Source organism: Halichoeres trimaculatus, unplaced genomic scaffold (genome assembly GCF_033239565.1).
Source record: "Halichoeres trimaculatus isolate MK-OKI-2021-1 unplaced genomic scaffold, fHalTri1.1 fHalTri1_scaffold_2, whole genome shotgun sequence".
Taxonomy (NCBI): domain Eukaryota; kingdom Metazoa; phylum Chordata; class Actinopteri; order Labriformes; family Labridae; genus Halichoeres; species Halichoeres trimaculatus.
The window spans coordinates 27,907,961-27,927,350 of NW_027437180.1; the positions used below are offsets into that span (position 1 = coordinate 27,907,961).

Genomic DNA, 19,390 nt, shown 5'->3' on the forward strand with positions numbered 1-19,390 from the left:
AGATTAGTCCACAGTCAAACAGAGGAGCAGGAGAGCAGGGGTGCAAAACAGCCTGTCAGTCACGTGCGCACCCTCTCCCTCTCTCTGAGTAAGCCTCAGTGTTGGTGAGTGACATATTTTTATGCTTCTCTCACGTGGAAACAAAACTTTCATTGATATCGTAATTTGATAAAGACAAAACAACGCATGGGGAAATGTTGGAACGGGACATTTTTAATTTGCGTCTAGGAGAGTTTTCTGCTAAATTTTGTGTCCTAACAGCAGAATTTTATTTCCAGCTGATAATTTAGCAGCGTCAGGGTGTGCTCTCTTCCCCCAAAAGATAGTGACTCACAGTGATACAGCTGCTGTTTCTCTATAGAACCACGAACCACGCACTGATTGGGCACACATCAGCAAAAAGAGAAAGAAAAAAAAAAGGTTCCCACGGAGAATCTCATGATGTCTAATCACATGAGATAAGGATGCATAATAAATTCTAAAAAGCAGATTTGTTCATCCACAGCAAGGCCTGCTGTGTCAGTTTTTTGACTAATAGAGCGTTGTACCATGTTTTTTTTTCACGTGTTTGCATGTGGTTTGTGTTGGGCTGTACCACATAAAGTCAAATGTTTGCAACCAGATTAGCCCTGTGATCCCTTGACAAACATTCGAGAAATAGTTTTGTGTTTCCGTGTAGTTGCGTTTGGCAGCTGTAGTATATTAGCCGAGGGACAGCCGATTTACAATGCTGATGATAACACTCTGTCATCAGACTTCAAACAAAGAGGCCACAGACGCTGATCCAGTGACTGCCTTTGCCTCAGCCAGTGACAGCTGCTGGAGGATCTTCGAGGGGGGCAAATGAAGGCCTTGTGTTGGATGTTTGGTGTCACCGGCAGGTATCTGATTGATGGGGCAAGTGATGACAAGATGTCTAAATACTAGTTATATTCAACACAACCAAATAAAAACTCCCACATGCATGAATAATTTCCCTGTTTACTTTAACATGCACCTACAGTAAGCATGTAACTTTTTTCCAATGGTAAGATCTAGAGCAACTACATATTAGTTATTTATGCCACTTAGTTATGAATTGACCAATTTCCAAACATCAAATCCAAATACTTCTTACTTTTATCAAGAGTTACTGTTTAAATTGGTTGCTTATCTTGAAGGGAAACACAAAAAAAAACACAAGGTGTTGTGTCAGGGGTGATTTGAGTCTGTGACTAGTTCAAAGTATGTAATGTTGCTTATGCTGATGCTATCGCCAAGTCATTCAAACTACTTCTTTTGTTGATTCACTGAGAAATCTGTACGAAAACTGCAAGTGTCTCAAATATCAATGACTGTAAAAATGACATAGCTTTGAGTCCTGGCTATCCAGGTGCCCAGTGGTTGGTCTCCAGTCTTTGATCACTCGCCAACACGTACTTCTCAGTTAAAGCATAACAGCCCAAAAACATACTAATTATTGATGCAACAGAGCTATTAAACACCACATGTGACCTTTTATGAGAGGTAATGAAGATGAACAATCAACATAAGACTCTGACCATCCCATTTCCCTTCCTTACTCTGTGAGTTTTTAGGGGTCAGCTGTATTAAAACATCTATAAACCTCTGTTTTTCAGACAGAAAGAAATATAAATGATTGTAAAATATGCATTATTGTCACACAGAATACTGTGGCTCCCAATAAAAATGCCTCAACTGATGTGTTCAGGAAGGAAAAACAAATCCAGTTAACTTTCAATACTTTCTCTCTCATCAAAGTGTCAAGGGAACTTGTTTGTGCTTTGTCTGAAGATGCCTGGTGGGGCATGTTAGTGAAAGGAGAACCGTTGGTTTGCGTGTATTTGAATCCACTGTAAATAAGCACCAAAGAAGAAACAACATAAAAAGAAAAGAGGTCAACTATTTCAAGAATTCAGATGTACAGTTTTTGACATGCACATAACTATGACATCCACACAGTGACTGTAATCTACAATGCACATGAGTAACAGGAAAAAGTTGATTTCCCTCATTGTATTTGAAAATAGCTGATAACAATGCAAAGTGAATGAACTTTTTCTCTCCTCCTCAGGGACCCATCCTGCTCTGTGCTGTCATTTACTGTGGCATTTTTAAATGCCACATGTCCACAAGGCACAGGATGTGACTTGACAATGCGGTAAGTGCAGGGAGGTACATGTTGTTTTTGCAGTACCAGACCACTTTGCATTTTCAAGCATTAGCAAGCTAGGAGCTTTGGTGGTTTATCAGTGGACTCACTGTTTCTGTTTCTTATCATGAGAAAAAGGAAGTCTGAAGCATCTCGTGTAGTGGTTTTTTTATTGGCTTTCCAGAGTGGCATCATTGCGAAGTTTATCAACAGTCATTTAAATCCACAGGTTTCGAAATGAAACAGAAACCACAGTTTGAAGTCACAGGAACCACTCCTGCATGTCTTAGAAAGGCTCTATTTTTGACAACTATGTCAAGATCAACAGAATGTACTCTTGAGTTGGGGCCTAAGCTGCTTCTCATCTCTCACTAAACAACCCGTTTTCTTACCCCAAGCAGTAACACATTGTCTATTGTGTGTTTTGTTGAAGATGTAAGTGTAAACTCCATATATGACAGTGGATGTTTCCATACAAGCACTTATAGTATGTGGTTGTGTAAGTGAGGATGAGGATGGATTAAAAATGATGTTTGCTATATAGCATATTCCAAAGCATTTCACAATTATAACATCAAATTATTTAAGTATAGTAGAAGTGATATAGGCATGATCAATACTAAGTGTAAATATAAGATTTGATTTAACGGTATTTCCCTTGTGCATAATTAGCAAAATTAAGTCTATTAGATGAGATGAAAAGTGGTTACTAAAAAAAACTAATGTGTTTGGACCAACACTGAGGAACAAACCAAAAGTTAATTAAGGTGTTAACAGTCACTTCAAAATGATAAACCGAAAGTGTTTCTGGAGAAAGAAACCTAGTGGTAGTCTGGTTGTCCAACCTCAAGTCAAAGTAGATTAATCTTTATAGTGTCATGGCAATGTGGATGTGTTGCTGCTCCCATTCTGCATCATAAAAAAAAGTTGATGACTCTAAAGTGAGATTAGCAGAGGCAGAGACGTGCTGTAAGGCCACATCTCACATACTGACAGCCTGCTGGCAATTTGAGGAACCAAGAAATTCCTCCCCCTCTGGTAACGACATAAAGTAATTAGTATGAGAAATTGCGGCATAAATCACATGTCAACCTCGACTATTGAAAGAATACAAAACAGAGTCTAAGTTTCACTCTGAGTTCCCCCCCTGGTGATATCACAGAAACACAGTGCTTCAGTCCAACTTGCTTTTGTAACATTAATTATATATAGTCTGACAGCCCGGTGACTTTGAATGAATTACTTTCAATGAAACTTTTACAGAATTCTAAACTTTAGTATCATGTATTTCGTCTTTGTGTGAATTTCCAAGAATGGGTGCGTACATGAATGCTTATACACTGCTACAGAGGAAGTGTGTTTTGTCACATTGTGGCAACCAAGGTGACCAAAGATCAGGTGAACATTACAGCAAATCAGAATACATTGTATTTGAATGTTAAGAAGTTTGGAAATATATTTTATCCAACATTTGTGTTGGATAAAATATACAAAACAAGTTTTTCCTAGTAGCAAAATAAGAACTCAGGCCTAAAGTTGATTTTGCTCTGTGCTAACATCTTCTCCCTTTTAAAAACTGTCATATCAACAAGAAACAAAAAAAAGGAATCCATTAATTTCAAAATAGAATGGCATTTATAAACTTTTATGAAATATTGATAATTTTATTATTATTATTATCTTTGTCACATTTGTTTTGCCCCTTTTTAATTTAGGCTACAACCAGTTAAAATGCTGATTAGTATTTTTAACATGACATTAAATTTTTACCCAACAGCAACATTGTATGAAGTCATAATGCGACATAACAACTAACACCAACACCTCCTATTAGTTCTTCTTTAAAACCAGGTATTTATTATAAATTTCCATTTAAATTAACAAAGACCACAAGTGAGCAAGGCCTCAAGCTTTAATTTCAGAGTTAGGGTTCTCACCACATGGAAGCTGTTGAGAAATATAGGTGGGGCACTGAGTCTACCAACGTTTCTTTACTTCCTTGTAGTGCAGTGAACCCATGCACAGAAGGATGAGCTCATAAAGGAATCTAGATTAAAATGCTGTTTCTGGAGTTCAGCTTGTACATAATGACGTTTCTTTTTGCCAAGCGCTCTGATCTGCAGTATTTCTGTGCTGCATGTCTTTTATGTGGCCCAGAGCATTAGGTAAAAGAAAGAAAAAAATTCAAAGAAATGCAAAAACTTGTACTTTGCTGCCCTCTCCTGTTGAAGACGAATATCACAAAAAACTTGATTTGTGCGTCTACCTGTAGCTAACAAATAAAAAATTTTCAGCTCTTCTGGACTTGAGCTCTTAAGCTCTTCTCTATCATAACACTTGATGTATGTATGTATTTAAGAGGAAGAGGAAGAAAAGAGGAAAGGAGAAAGGCTGATAGTGTTTGGAAATGAAAAATAGTGTAACCCTTGACACATCAAGAAGGACCTTGAGCTGGTGGCACGAGGCTTCACTACCTGCTGAGGGAGTTATTGCATGTTATAACAACGGCAACATGTGTTCCCCTCTTTGCAGATGCTGGAGTGGCCTGTGACATCATCCACTCCACTGTAAGCAGGCGGCAGACACAGCACACTCAATGCCCTCCTTCTCATCTCTGGGGACTTCAATCATGCCTCTCTTCTCCACTCTAACCACATTAATCCAGTATGCTATGGTAAAACACTGGACTTACTGTATGCCAACACCAAAAAGGCATACACTCATCCCCTATTCCTACCCAGGGAAGATCTAACCACAACCTTGTACATCTCCAAACTGTGTACAAACCTCTAATCCACAGACACTCTGTGTTCACTTGCACTGTGAGGACATAATCTGAGGAATCCGGAGTAGGCCCTAAAAGACTGTTTAGATCAAATATATGGGATGGTTTCAGGAATTTTGATAGGGAGGATACTGATTGCCTTAGTGACTGCATAACAGCTTATATTTACTTTCTGGATAGCATCGTCCCCACTGAGACTGCACAGTGTTTCCCAAACAATCAACCCTGGACTAGTCCTAACATTAAAACTCTGCAATTCTATAATTCTACAATTTCATTTAGCAGACACCTTTCACCCAAAGAGACATACAACACAGGCAAGAATTTAGACTGGAAGTAAAACTTTAGTCAGTGCGGCAAAGTGCTTCAAGTTATTTGGTCGCAAATGCTGCCCTCAAGTGCCAGAAGCAGTGCAATATTTTTTTCTATCTAAAATAATGTGGCCACAGTAAAAAAATCAACGTCAAAAATGTCATTCAGCCTTTGACAACATTAAGTAATCAGTGCTAAATATTCACTCAGAGCTGGGTCTGAGGTCTTCTGATTCATTTTCCCCTGAGGACAAAGATTAACAGCAAGGTGACGTGCTGTTTTGGGCTGGTTAAAGACCAGACACGTTGGTGCATTCTGGATCATCTACAGTGGTTTAGATGTACACACAGGGAGGCCTGCTAGAAGAGAGTTGCACCAGTCCATGTGTGAAATCACAAGGGCCTGTCCCAGAGGCTGTATGGCACATTGTGTCAGGTAGGGTCTGATCCTCTTGATGTTGTACAGGGCATATCAACAAGACCTAGTAATTGAAGCCAAATGAACCTTCAAGGTCAGCTGGTCACCAATCATGACACACAGATTCCTGGCAGTTTGTAGGCACAAGTTGATTGGATTCAAGCGGGACACTGGTCTGTGGTTGAGCTGAGGGACACTCTAGAAGGACAATGAGAGTAATTTTGGACAGATTTACCTGAAGGTGGCACTTCTGTTTGGTGTCACCGGCAGGTATCTGATTGATGGGGCAAGTGATGACAAGATGTCTTGAGTCCTTGGAGTAATGGAGTGAGTGCAACCTAAACTGCTGGGCTAAACCGGTGCCCCGTGGTTTGTCTCCAGTCTTTGATCACTTGCCAACATGTCTTTCTCAGTTAAAGCATAACAGTCCAAAAACATTCTAAATATTGATGTAACAGAGCGATCAAACACCACATGTGACCTTTCATGAGAGGTCATGAAGATGAACAATCAACATAAGACTCTGACCATCCCATTTACTTTCCCAACTCTGTGAGTTTTTAGGGGTCAGCTGTATTAAAACATCTGTAAACTTCCGTCTTCCAGACAGAAAGAAATATAAATGATTGTGAAATACGCATTATTGTCACACAGAATACTGTGGCTTCCAATAAAAATGCCTCAAACTGATGTTTTCAGGATGGAAAATCAAGCACTTCTTCATCCAAGGGGAAATATCAGCCACACACGCGGATGTCCGAGCTGAGGGAGTTGTGTCCTCGGGGTATTTAAGAAGAGTAGGGGACCAAGCACTGACCCCTGTGGTACCCCTGTCAGTAATTCAGATGTTTCAGACACTTCTCCTCACCATGACACTCTGAAAGATCAACTTTGAGGCAGGACTTCAACCACAATAGGATAGATCCTGAGATGCAGAGTTCAGAGAGTGTAATGAGGTAGCATAAAACTCTGCTGATAAGAATTACTTTAAAAATTGCCATCTATATTTTCAGGATTTGCATTTTTGTCTAAGTTCGTATCTTATTAGAGCATGTTAAATACACTACGGTACAATGACCAAAAAATACATCACACGCTAAACTGTGATTAATGAAGCCACGGTGTGTGAACAGAGCCCAGTCGAGGCTGCCCATGTGCGGCTGTTGCTGGGAGCTCCGGCCAATCAAAGCTGCAGCACTCCCATACAAACACTTAGTGGGCTGTGGCAGCATGACATCATGCTCAGCTCCGACCCCCTCTGCGAAAACAAAGAGTCAAACATCTTTTCTATGACATTACAGAAAGAGAGGGCGTCAGAAAAGCCATCTTCACTGTGATAATATGCGTTCTCATCCATAAAACACATCGGGTGTCTGAACCTGGTTCCCCTTTCTGTCAGTGAGTGCAGCGGAGTCTGGGAGGGGCGTCTGTCCGTCCATCCGTCCATCCGTCGGGGCAATGGCGGATGAGGTGGCCACCGTATCTATGGAGTGGGACAGCGGTGATGGGGGCTTAGCAGAATAACATCCTACACCTGCATTCGTCTTTTCTCTGTTTAGCTTGGTGTTCAGCTCTCGCCATGGATCCAGAGAAAACGCTGACGTTCTGCCTCGGGCTGAAGGCTGAGGAGGTAACACACTGACTGCACATCCTTCCTTTGATACAAACGCTGCTTCCAACAGCTGGGCTTCACTTATTCTGCGGAGCAACATGCTTCCCTCGGCCTGTGTAGTTGTTGACAAACAAAGACCACAACTAGCTCTGCACTCATCTGTCATTTCATTCTTTCACCCTGAATCGACATATATTTTTGACACATTTGCAGAGGTTATGGGGGCACTTTTGCAGCACTGCAGCAAATGTTTTGTGACCTGTTAAGTCAGTCATGTGTGGTTTCAGTTTGCTTTTAGTCAGTGAATAGCCTGTTTGTGGTTTTGAAGTTGATGCAAAAAAGGACAATAAGTTAAAGAGGTGTGGGCCTTTAAATGGTTACAATATTCTGCTTCAATTTTACAATTATATTTTTTTAAAATAACACTTTTTTAATGTAGAGGGCTGCTAAGGAGTCACCATTCCCCAAATACATGGTTTTAGATATCCTTGAGTTTAGTAGTAGAAATGTGACTTGTTGACTGTTTCTTGTGAAAGGAACATAGATTTTATGTTCATCCTAGTTTTAAGCTCAGAGACAGCTTGTGTTTCAGCAACAAGGATTTAACTCTAATTTATGCTGGCATGATTACAAGAACTTTGGCTGCCAGACATTTAAAGCATAATAAATCTGAGCTTGTCCAACAGAAGAACAGCATACTGCAGATTCAGGACGCTGCCTATTCAGTACTTAAGGTTATGTTTCCTCATTTCAACTCTGTTGTAGTCTGATTTTGTGTTTGTGTGTGTGTGTACCACTCTTTCTTTTTGAAGGGCTCCAGTTTTGAACATTTTTTTTACTTCCTTGTCTTCAATCTAGTAGTGAAAATAAATCTTTAACACCCATATGATTTGGTGTATGGAATTGTTGTGGAGCTATAGCATATCTTGTGTGTTGTTTACATCCTGCAGCCTTTCACTTTCAGCTTCTCTGGGATTTTCCATCAACTGAGTATTTTGGGTGGTTTTCAGGTTGCAAATAAAGACAGTTAGGCTCACATGAACAGGGTTTCACATCATCTAGCCGAGTGTTACAGAAGGTGTACGTGGCCCTGCTGTTGAGAACTGTAAGTCCCGAGGGCAGGAAGTCATTTGTGGTAAGTTGGTGGTCTCTGGGGAAGTCTGAATGATCTCTTCACAGTCAAGTGCGAGCGCTCTGTACTGTGTGCTGGGTTTACCACAGGAACTCAGCCTCCCCTCTATCCCTGCTCAACTCTGCGTTTCATGATGATGTATAACCGAACCAAACAACCACCTGAGGTTTTACTTGACCTGTCGGTATGTGGCATGGTTTTCAGGTCAGTTACTTGTTTTATTGCAAAATATTCATTGGTTAACACTGATCCAAAACCGTACTTGATATCTTATTTATCTTATTTTATTTTCAATGTATTTTATATAGAATATCCAAGATGAAATCCTGAATCATATAGCAACCAGAAACATTTCTGCAAAGATGCCTCTAATGAACCAAGATAGCATCAGAAAATGGAGCTTGAATATCACACAAATATCAAATATCAAATAATGTCTCATTCAAATCATATTATAGCTGGTTTTGTGAGCTTTGAATTAAGTTTTCCAAAGAAATGTATTAATAGTTCCTCAAAGTTTGACATAAATTTGGTCATTCTACACTGCAAAAACTCATATCTAAGTGTCTATTTCTTATTTGTGGAAAAAAAAGATAAACAAGAGGGGAAAATGACTGTTAAGAGTAACAATATAAGAGAAAGGGAGACAAAAATGCTTAATTAATTTCCTGTATCAAAACATTATTTGTATTTCAAGAAACTTTTTTAACCTCCCTTTTTGTAAGAAACTGTTACGTATATTGATTTTATTTGTTTTATTTAAAAATATATGCACATCATACTAAGGAAATGATTGAATTTTACACTGGAAAAAACACTTTATCAATAAGTGGAAATAACTATTAAATGCTATTGCTTTTAAAGCCTCAGGGTATGTTTGGAGTGAGCTGTTAGTTTGAATTTTACAGACTTCTTACCTTGTAAATTGACAGAAACTGTAATCCTGAACCTGTTCATGTCTGCACTTGCATGAAGACCTCACACAACAGTCTGGGGCCAGCCTTGTTCCCCATGCTGACTACATAATCAGAAGCCAGTTGTTAACAAAGGAGGTCTCATTTACATGACTGCAAAGCTGTGAGCCCCCAGAGCACCCACATTGTTTCTGACAGTGGGCCCACATCCAGCAGCTGACACACACAGGATTTTTTTTACTCACAGTGTGCCTGCATGACATTTACAGAAGTGCGAGTGACACCCTGACTTTTTAAATCTGCTCTGAGATAGGAAAGAACTTGAGTTGGGTAAATGCACAAATTGTTAAATTAGCTGATACTATTCAGACTCAACTCATTGCATGGCCATTCACTAATTTTCCTGTATGCTGGCACTTATGTGTCACATATTTATGACTGCTTAGAATGATTTTTGAGACTTATTCATTTAATTTTATATAACTGGTTAATCTGGTGTATACTTTTAGAGGAAAGGATTTGCATGTTGTGCTTCTCAGTTGTTAAATGTCTACTTCTGTGTTTAATGTGCATCATTGAAATTTAACCTAAGGAGTATTTGATTATTATCTGACAGGTTAAATGAGTGGACTTGCCTGACAGTAACAGCTGACTTTCTTTAACTACCACAGTTTTCAAGATCTACTTTTTGGCTTTCATGCAAACATAAGAAAGAAATAAGAAGAGCAGGAAGAAAGAGGATTCAGGAATTGGTGCCTCTGTCTAATATCATGACCCGCAGGGGAGAAGTCTGTCTTGTTGAATAGCCATTACCCTTCTCGTCTCCTTCAGAAGCCAGGAGTGTCAGGCATCCAGGGTCTTCAGAGACCTTACAGAACCTCTTTGGACATGCTAGATTGACATAGACAGAGGAACTAATTTTAGTGAACTACTTCTTCTTGTCAGTTTGGACATATAGCACCAAGTTGTTTCCTTTTCTTCTGCTTTCTCTCGTTCCTGCTCCATCTCAGTCTTTGGATCTTTTTATCTTTCAACAGATGACCATGTCGCTGCAGGGGCTGGACGGGACTGAGGCTGCCACGGTAGGTAACTTGACCTTCAATTACAACTCAACATTTCATGACACTCGATAATAGAAAGTATTGTCCACATGAAGAAAAGCCTCCAAGCATTACCACAGCAGTTGCTATGGCAATCCATAATTACTTGCTAGCAGATCCTGGTCTCCTGTGTGGTAACTATGTACATAACAGCTCTTCCTGTGAAGTATTGCACTCGTCTATTCCTTGCATGAGCTTATTTGGACTCTTCTCCCCAAGCATTGAAATTTGACATCTTTTCACTAAGTACACAACTTTCATTATGAAAAGTCATGGTTAAGTTCTTCACTCCTTTGTTCTTTTTTGCACTGTTCTGCTAATCATTAAGATGCTGCTGCAGAATTTACAGAGGTCCTTTCGTTTCTTCTTTTAGGTGTCTGTTTCTCAGAAGGACGCTGACATGCACACAGTTAACAAGGTTAGAGGGTTTGCTTACATCAAGCCTGTTGCTTGCAAAAACACACTCATTGAACAAAATAACCTTTATGTGTATTATGTGTTCCACATATTCTATGTTTATTTTTCACTTTTACACAGAAGAGAGATCAAGTGAGTGACTAAGTGGTGGACACAGTAGATCTTAAAGATAATGCATCTAGTTTATATGATAAAAACTACAACTTGTAAGAGTGAATGTAAGACTTACAGTATCTCAGTATTCATTTGTATGTCACTGTTTACATTTAGGTCAATGTGGTTTTAGGCTGGAATGACAGAGTTAAAGATCCCATATTATGCTCCTTTTCTGCAGTTTAATATGGATCATTGATGTCTTCATGAAATAGTAGTAACATGTTTGGTCCAAAAAGCCAATAAATCAAGCACAGCAGCATTGTTTCCAGGCTATCATAGCCCCTCTGTTAAGAAAAGTCTGATTTAGTGGGCGTGGCCTTCATATGTAAATAAGCCACCGCTGATACCGCCCCGCTCTTTTGCGTCACTGAGAGCGGCGCCATGTAACCATGACTACCAAGCTCCGAGTGCAAAATGTTTAGAAAACAGCTAAGCTCATTTACCATAACATTACAGACTAAAACAACAGGCTAACCGCAGTTAAAGTTAGCATCCTGAAGCTAACACAGAGGCAGGGGGGGACACTGAGGAAAAGCTCTTACATCTGCTTCACAGCACACAGCATTTAAAATACTCACATTTCCAGGGTCCGAGGTTTGTTGGCGGATGGTTGGTGATGCGCCAGGATTCAGGACCAGTCTATTCGCTAGCCCTCTGTTGTACTGACCAAAGTTGGAAAAGCGGTCGGCCATGACTAGCACACACATGCACAGTTTTACTGAGTGGAGCTGGCACATTTCCTTGATAAATGAACTTTAGCACTTAGTCTTGTCTTCTTCCGAGATGGGAAGCTTGTGCATCGAACTATGTGGCTGTTAACAGCCAAAAACAGAGCAGTGATGGCTCTTCAACTTTGGCATTCTCCTGGAGGGGAGTGGGCAGGGAGGGGGTTCAGGTGTATCTGCTCTGGTGGACCACTCAGGTCAGACTTGCTCCTGATTGGTCAAAAAAGGGAATCGCTGACGTCGGCAAATCCCCCAAATCCAAACAGCTCATTTTAGGTCAGGATTCTACATCCACAAGCACTACTAAGTACAGGTTTTGTCTTTAAATATCACATTTTGTGGGCTAGGAGGGAAGCCAAAGACCCACAAATTTCACTAAAAGACTTAATAAAGTGATTTTTGCATAATATGGGACCTTTAAATGCATCATAACCTAAAATGTTCCCCAGCAGCCTGTTTCTCATGATACATAGTCCTCTCTCCCCCCTGTTTTCTGTCTGCCTCTTTAGAACTGGAACAGTAATGAAGTAATAAAAAGGTACAAAAAGAAGAAAAAAAACATCCAGAATATACATACATGCTTTAGTACTGGAAAAAAAAGTAAAGAAGTAAAGTGGATTTTTAAGTCAACACTGTTTTGATAAAGTCGACTCTAGACATCAAGACCAAACTTGTGCTGTGAAACTAGACCCTTTTAACCTTTGTCAGTATTTCTTTGCAGTATATAAATGCAATGCTGTGTTTTGTCCACTAGGTGGTGAAGCATCATGCAGGTCGGCCTGTTGTCAGTCCCAAATACTGCCCTGGGGTAAACAACAATCCTGGTTATCTGTGCGAGACTGGACACTGCTGTGGGGAGACGGGCTGCTGTACCTACTATTATGAACTCTGGTGTGAGTCCACTGTCTTACATTGTCTCATGTGAAAGGTTTAAAGTCTGACGACTCTACTACAGTGCAAAAACTGATATCGAAGCAAGTCAATATTTTATTTCTTGTAAAAAATAATAGTCTTATTAGACTTTATAAGTCTTATTGCACGATATTAAAAGACAAATATGATGCCTGAATTACTTCTCAACTGTAAAAAGTTTTTGCAGATGGACTAAGTAAATTATTCTTTTTTCAAGAATCTTTACAAAAAAAATGTTTCTTACTTTTTTTTGTACTCACAGCAAGCAATTCAGCTGTTGTTATTGCCTTTTAGCATTAAAATCATGTCTTTGTTGTCAGATGCATTGTGTCTAACTAAAAATAAGACAATTACATCCTTAGACTCCAGTTTTTCCTGTGTTTTACTGGAATATGCCAACAATCTGGTGCACAGGAGAAGATTCTGTGAAAGTATTTCACTTCAGAGATCAAATTTTGGAAGGTGATTTAGTCAATAAGTTACTAAGACATATTAATGCAAGTCTATCATTGCAGTTTCCAAAAACTCCTGTACTGGAACATTAATCAGATGAATTTTTTACAATATTACCTCACTATATTCTTTTATGGTTTAAATGGTTGTAGTAAAATATCACCTGGTTTAGCATCACAAACAGAGCGTCTATTTAATTAAAGCCATGATTAAAGATTAAAATGTATTCTGAAAAGTAGCAGACAACTTTTTTAGGGAGCATGCTACGTTTTTTTGTGGTCTGGTATTTTACATGTTGAACTTGAAAGTCAGCAGTTTTTGCAGCTCTGTAGTCTGAGCATAACAGAGTTGTAGTTCAAACAACACTGCAATTTTTTTATTGTTATGGTTTTCCTATCGAAGAACCTCAAGGGTCATTGTGGGTTAATTTCCTGTTTTCTGCAGGGTTCTGGCTGCTGTGGACAGTTCTGATCCTCTTCAGCTGTTTCTGTGCTTACCGCCACCGTCGGGCCAAGCTGAGGATCCAGCAGCAGCAGAGACAGAGGGAGATCAATCTGATCGCCTACAATGGAGCCTGCAACTACCCTTCCTCAATGCTGGACCTCAGTATGTCTTTTCATGTTTTCACCATTTATACTTAATGTGACGGCTAGATGCAGCACAACTCTGAAACTTAAACCATGATACATACATCTCAGCAGTGTAAGAGACAGTGAAGTTATGTTGGATACCTATGACACCTGAAATAACTATCCGAAACTAATCAATCAAACCTTTTTTTTTCTCTCAGGTTTTCTGGCTTCCTTTAAGTTGCCCTCCTATGAAGAGGTGGCAGCTCAGCCCACCACCCCTCCTCCGCCTTACAGCTCCGTCTTTGCCTTGCAGGGAGGCTCCATGGGGGGTCCTAGCTCCTCTTACCTCCACCATCACCACCATCGTCACCCCTGTCCCCCCTACTTGGGCCCCGGCCCTGGTCCCAGTGCCCTGACTTCCTCCCAAAGCTCTGACAACTACACCAGCTGCTCCTGTGAGTCGTGCTCCCTCACCTCCCCATCCAGCACCTCCTTCTCTGTCCAGGTGACAGATGAGACGTATGACAGCAGCCACATCTCTACACCCAGTGAAGCAGGGGTTGACTACAGCGTCATTCCAAGAATTGGGGCCAATTTTGCACCAACTCCTTCCCCGCCACCTCCACCTGATGTGATCCCTGCAGTCACTCCAGATGTTGTACCTGTGCAGAGACGGTCCTCCAATGGCAACGAAGGAGTCTCATCTTTAGCTCCCCCTCTTTCTCTTTCTTTACACTCTCGCCCTTCACACCCCACTCGTCTCCCACTCTCCCCTCTTATCCTGTTATCTTCCCTTCCTCCTGATCAAGTCCATCCTCTTGTCTTCTCAGACCCACTTGGAGCTGTCACTGTTCATAAAGTTAAAGAGGAGGCCTCCCCTTGTGGCCCGACACCCAGCTCCATTGTGTCTCTCCCTTCACAGGCTGCCCTGTCCTCAAATGTGGCTCCCTTTAATCAGTCTAACAGTAAAGAGGTGCAGAAGCTGGAGGAGGAGGAGGAGGAGGAGGAAGAAGATGATGATGAGGAGGATCATTTCCGCCATCGACGGCTCACAGGGGACTCGGGCATTGAGGTATGTCGCTGCCACGTGAAGAGAGAAGTGGAGGAAGAAGGTTTTGGTAAAGGAGGGAAAGAGGCTGTGAAGGAAGTGGAGAGAGCAGACATGCTGCATGACAGCGTTGACTGTTCTCTTCAAAGGAAGGCTGCTGTTCAGTCACCCATGCTCGACAGCTCCTCATCCTCTCATGTGACCAAGAAGACATGCGAGGCTTTCATCACTGTGGAGACATCGTAAACCTACGACACCTGAGATGTAGAAGTGGAAAAAAGTAAGATGTTAATGCTTCTGGGCATCCTCATAGATCAAGACTAGTAAGTGAAAAGTTGAATCACTGAAGAAAGTCTTGTGGGTTTTGAGCAGAGACAGGATGAGTGTTGTACTCTCTCAATCTCTGCTCCATTTCAAATGAGAAACTCAAAGAGAGGCTGACGTCTGAAAGACCTTGCAGAGTTGATTTATTTGAGAGGAAGGCACGGGATTTTCTGATGCTATTTTCTCTTTCTCTGTCTCTGTTTTTCCCTTATGCTTACCAAATCAATTTCTAGATCAGCTGTTCTCCGAACTCCCAGATATGCCATGCATTCACTTTTCAACCCTCTTAAAGGGAAATTCCCTGAAAAATGGTATGTTAGTTTCCAAACCTTGAGGTCAGGGAGAGATAAATCAGAGATGCGATGTGTTTCATTACAATATAAAAATAAAGATATAGACATTTTATTGAAAAAAATCTATATATTCTGTTCAAAACAGCAAAAAGGTTGAGAACCATTTTCCTCATGTAACTTCAGCCATCCTCAACTGTTTGACCGGCATCAATAAAAGAGTAAGACTTAATTTACTGACATCTTCTAGGCTTGAAAAGAAAAGAGGATACATTCTTGGAGTAGTAAATGAGATTGACTTCATGAACTTTCATTTTCAGTGGAGCAGCTCTAGCATTAATGTCTGAGTCACATATGTGACTTCAATTTATCACTACCTTTAGAAAAAGTCAACAACTGTTGAACATTTAGTTTAATGACTCAAAACTTACCTGTGACTTTTTTCTTGTGTGTGGTAAGGTTTTGCTTTCACCAGCTGTATCACTCTGTTAATCAGTGGAAATGATCCGAAAAGGCATTAGCTGATTACCACAGTGTCTGTTTTATACATTGTGTCTTATGTTGCTCCATAAAGAAGAGTAGGGGCTTATTGATATAAAAAAAAAAGTGTTGGTGGCAAAGCTTTACAATGGTTTATTGTTTCAGACTGTTACATGATTATATTGTTCATTCAATGACTGTTTGACTTTGGATTTAACATGTTTGAACATGTTCCTGGTCGTTCATTGCCGTGTTTGTAAGGCAATGTAAATCTGATTCCTCCATGGACGGACTGTTGAGTTTTTACAAGGCAGATTCTTTAATCTCATCGTCGATAATGAATGTAAACGGTTATGCATTGCAACAAACAAATATATATACTCATATTGTTAGCAGAGAACTTTTATAGCATGTTGCTTAACCGAAAACCTCCAGAGTAGTGTCCGAAAATGCAGCAAAGGAATACAGTCTGCCATGTTTGAGATTTAAGCAGACACTTTCAATTTAAGTGCCCATTGTGATGTCTGTCTGAGTGTAGTAATGCTTGTGAAATATCATAGCTGTACAAAACGATGGGTTAGAGTCACACTAAGAATAATGCCTCTTTTATTACTGCTGTGGCTAACAGACTGTTGTCTTTAGATGTGTCCTGATTGTGTGTAAAACAGTTTGTCCCCTGATGTCTTGTTGTTTGGTGTCTGTAATTAGGAAGTAGCCTCTGCCTCAGAGGTGGGGGATTGTGAGGTTGATACCCTCGATTGTTGCTTTGTACATCCTTTGATTAGATCAAGGTAGTTGATCCTGGTCTAAGCACTAGGAGTAGCACATAATGTACTCTTTAATCCTGTGTACAAACTGTGCTGGAGCTTCAAACAGAAAAAGAAATGGTCTCAAATCTCTTTTCTGTACATTTGTCTTGCCGTAGATATTATTACAAGACAAATGTTGCAGCAGAGGCAACTTTCTTATATCCTTTGCTCTGTGTTAAACCGACTGTTGTCAGATGCATGAAAGGGAAAGCTTTCAAATCATTTATAGTTTTACGAGCACAAAGCTGGTCTCATGTTTGCTCAAAATCACTTTATTTGCCTGAGAACTGGTGTGTCTGAGTGCAGCTTTTATCAGGAAGGTGAGCCTGTGTGTGGTGCAGTTTTGCTTCATCATGAAGGTTATCTGAGACACTGTTTTTAAAGCTCACAGGTGTGTGACAGATGGGATTGGTTGGGAGCATAGACTGCATCCTTTGGCCAGAACAGAACAAAAATACTCGGGAGCTGCTTCCTTCTCGTTGGTTTAAACTAATTTGGGCTGGTCAAAGCGTATGGTGCCTAGATGTAGATTTCCTTTATATCGTTGAATGCTGCTATATATGAGAGTGTGTTTGTGTGTGTGTTCTGTAAATTGTGTATATTTGTACATTAAATGGTTTAACATTTTCTAGCAGTGCTTAGCAGTCTGTTTCTGAAATATAAACAGCAAATAGTTCATGTGATCTTTGCAAAAATAGTATTTAGCAATAGTATTCACACTCTTTCCTTACTCTGGTTGATGCTGGTTGATAGGAAATTAGTTGTTGTTAAAAAAAAAGACATTTACCTCTTTATATGGGCTGAGGCCTTTGATTGTACAAAGCAGCAATTTAAAAGCCTTTTGGCTTTGTTTCTCCTAAGTGCAAACTCAGATTAATTGGTTTTAACATGTAGCCCCTGTCTGTGCCTCTCATCGGATACTGTTACTTAAAGACTAAGCCTCTAAGTTTTCTGGTAACAGTTACCAGGCTATCCTCAATCCCCCTTATCTTTTTTTTTTGGGGGGGGAAAGTGTAAGCATATCTCCAAAAAAAGCTGATGACATGTTCTTCACTGTGTTTCCAATCCTAAAGACAGCAGCAAAAAGAGGAATTTCATTATTATAATTCTTGATTTTTCTTGTATAATAAAATACATATGTTGTAGCATAATTTTTTTCCCTTTTCCTGAGAAAATTACTCATTGTTTTTGTTGCTTTAAATGGTATTTCAGGATTTGTTTGAAAATCTGTACACACAATTTTAATTCTTGTCCTGCATATACTTGCTCTCTTTTCAGTATAACATTGTCCATTTCAAGACACGCTTCTGTGTTAGCATGTTATGGCAATGTGGCACAAACAGGGACTAGTTAAATCCCAACTCTAATTTTACCTAGAAGCCAAACTGATCTGAGTTCATTGTATATAGACTTAGTTCATCTTTAATTTGCCTTGTCAGCAGCTAGTATGTACAGACAAAATGCCCAAACGCTACCCTCATTGTTACTGAAGGCCAATGCCTGATATAAGACTGTTACCTCGCTGAGTTTTGACTGTAAAAAGGACTGTTTACTTCTGCTTATCAAGATAGTCGTTATTCTATATTTCTACTGACTTGATTTTGTAATGCCAAGAATTTAAAAGTTTAACTCAAAGAGCCCACTTCACTACGACTTAACTTGTTTGCCAGGAATAAAACGAAACACAAAATCCTGTCAATTCAGGATTACTAAAGACTGTTTGTCTCCCAGGAAACAAAGTGTTCTCCTTTTCCTCCTGCAGCTACGAGACAGCAGGGTTTATACAAGTATCTGTTTGTGATTCTTTGTGGAATAGTTGGATTAATATTGCTACAAACTGTGGTGTTCTTTTAGGGTATACTTGTGTATTTTTACCTGCAGCTCTTACTGTGTTGTAAGCAAGTGTAGAGAGTTACCGTCAGATGTATTGTTGTGACGTCAAATCATTGTTGCTTCTTATCAGGCCAAAGTTGATCGTTGTTATTAACACGATATTTGTCAATATGAATATTCAGACCTTTTTATGTGTATACAGAAGTCACTTTTGTACTTTGGTGTATAGCAAAAGGAATTATGATGTAAAATCCAAACAAAGCTATGCTCTTACATATGAACATTCATTGGTTGCTCAATACTGGTGCTTTTTTCCCTCTGATAAGTAGCTTTGGTTTTTTAGATTGCATATAATTTTTTTTCATTGATGCTCATTTGTATTATATGTTGGACCCAGATATCTGCGCTACTTTATTTGACAGAAACAGTGGATTTTGTGTCAAAATAAAAAAAAAGTGCAACTAGAAACATGTCTCTGCCTTTCTTCACATCTTTCGCAATTGTCTTTGTAGTTTTCTGCATGAGGGACAAATGATATTCTGCTTTGAAATACAACAATTTAGGCTGGAAAAAGCCACCCACACATGAGTGGATGTCCCTGTGACTCACACTGAATCATCAGGCACCTTGAAAGCTTTGACTTTTGTCAAAACTATGATCATTTGTAGTGGACAGCACTGTGTATCATGTATGAAAAACACAACAGACAGCAGACCTATTCAATAATTGCTGAATAAGTGCCAAAATATTTCTTTTAGAGATCAAACTAGCCAAAAAGACTACTTAGAGGATAATGACCAGCTAGTGAACAAACAGTGCAAAATGTGGGGAAAAAAATCCATAACATTACCATGAATCAAAAATATCGGCAGAAATAATTGGAGATGCTGAATTAGCATTTCCACATCAAAATATAGGTCTAATGTAAGCCTATTTTGTCCAACAAA

General features: G+C 39.7%; 1 protein-coding gene across 2 annotated transcripts; it reads left to right on the top strand.

The window, feature by feature from the left end:
* Nucleotides 1-6,918: 6,918 nt before the first annotated feature.
* Nucleotides 6,919-18,870, top strand: LOC141807453 (uncharacterized). 2 transcript variants are annotated; one of them, XM_074693490.1, is made up of 6 exons: nucleotides 6,919-7,296; nucleotides 10,362-10,406; nucleotides 10,798-10,842; nucleotides 12,477-12,615; nucleotides 13,532-13,693; nucleotides 13,878-18,870. In XM_074693490.1, exons 1-6 carry the CDS (start codon nucleotides 7,246-7,248, stop codon nucleotides 14,951-14,953), a joined length of 1,518 nt encoding a protein of 505 aa, XP_074549591.1. In that variant the 5' UTR covers nucleotides 6,919-7,245; the 3' UTR covers nucleotides 14,954-18,870. The 2 variants fall into 2 exon arrangements, with proteins under 2 accessions (XP_074549591.1, XP_074549599.1); XM_074693498.1 differs by lacking the exons at nucleotides 6,919-7,296; nucleotides 10,362-10,406; nucleotides 10,798-10,842 and having other exon boundaries at nucleotides 12,477-12,613.
* Nucleotides 18,871-19,390: the final 520 nt, after the last annotated feature.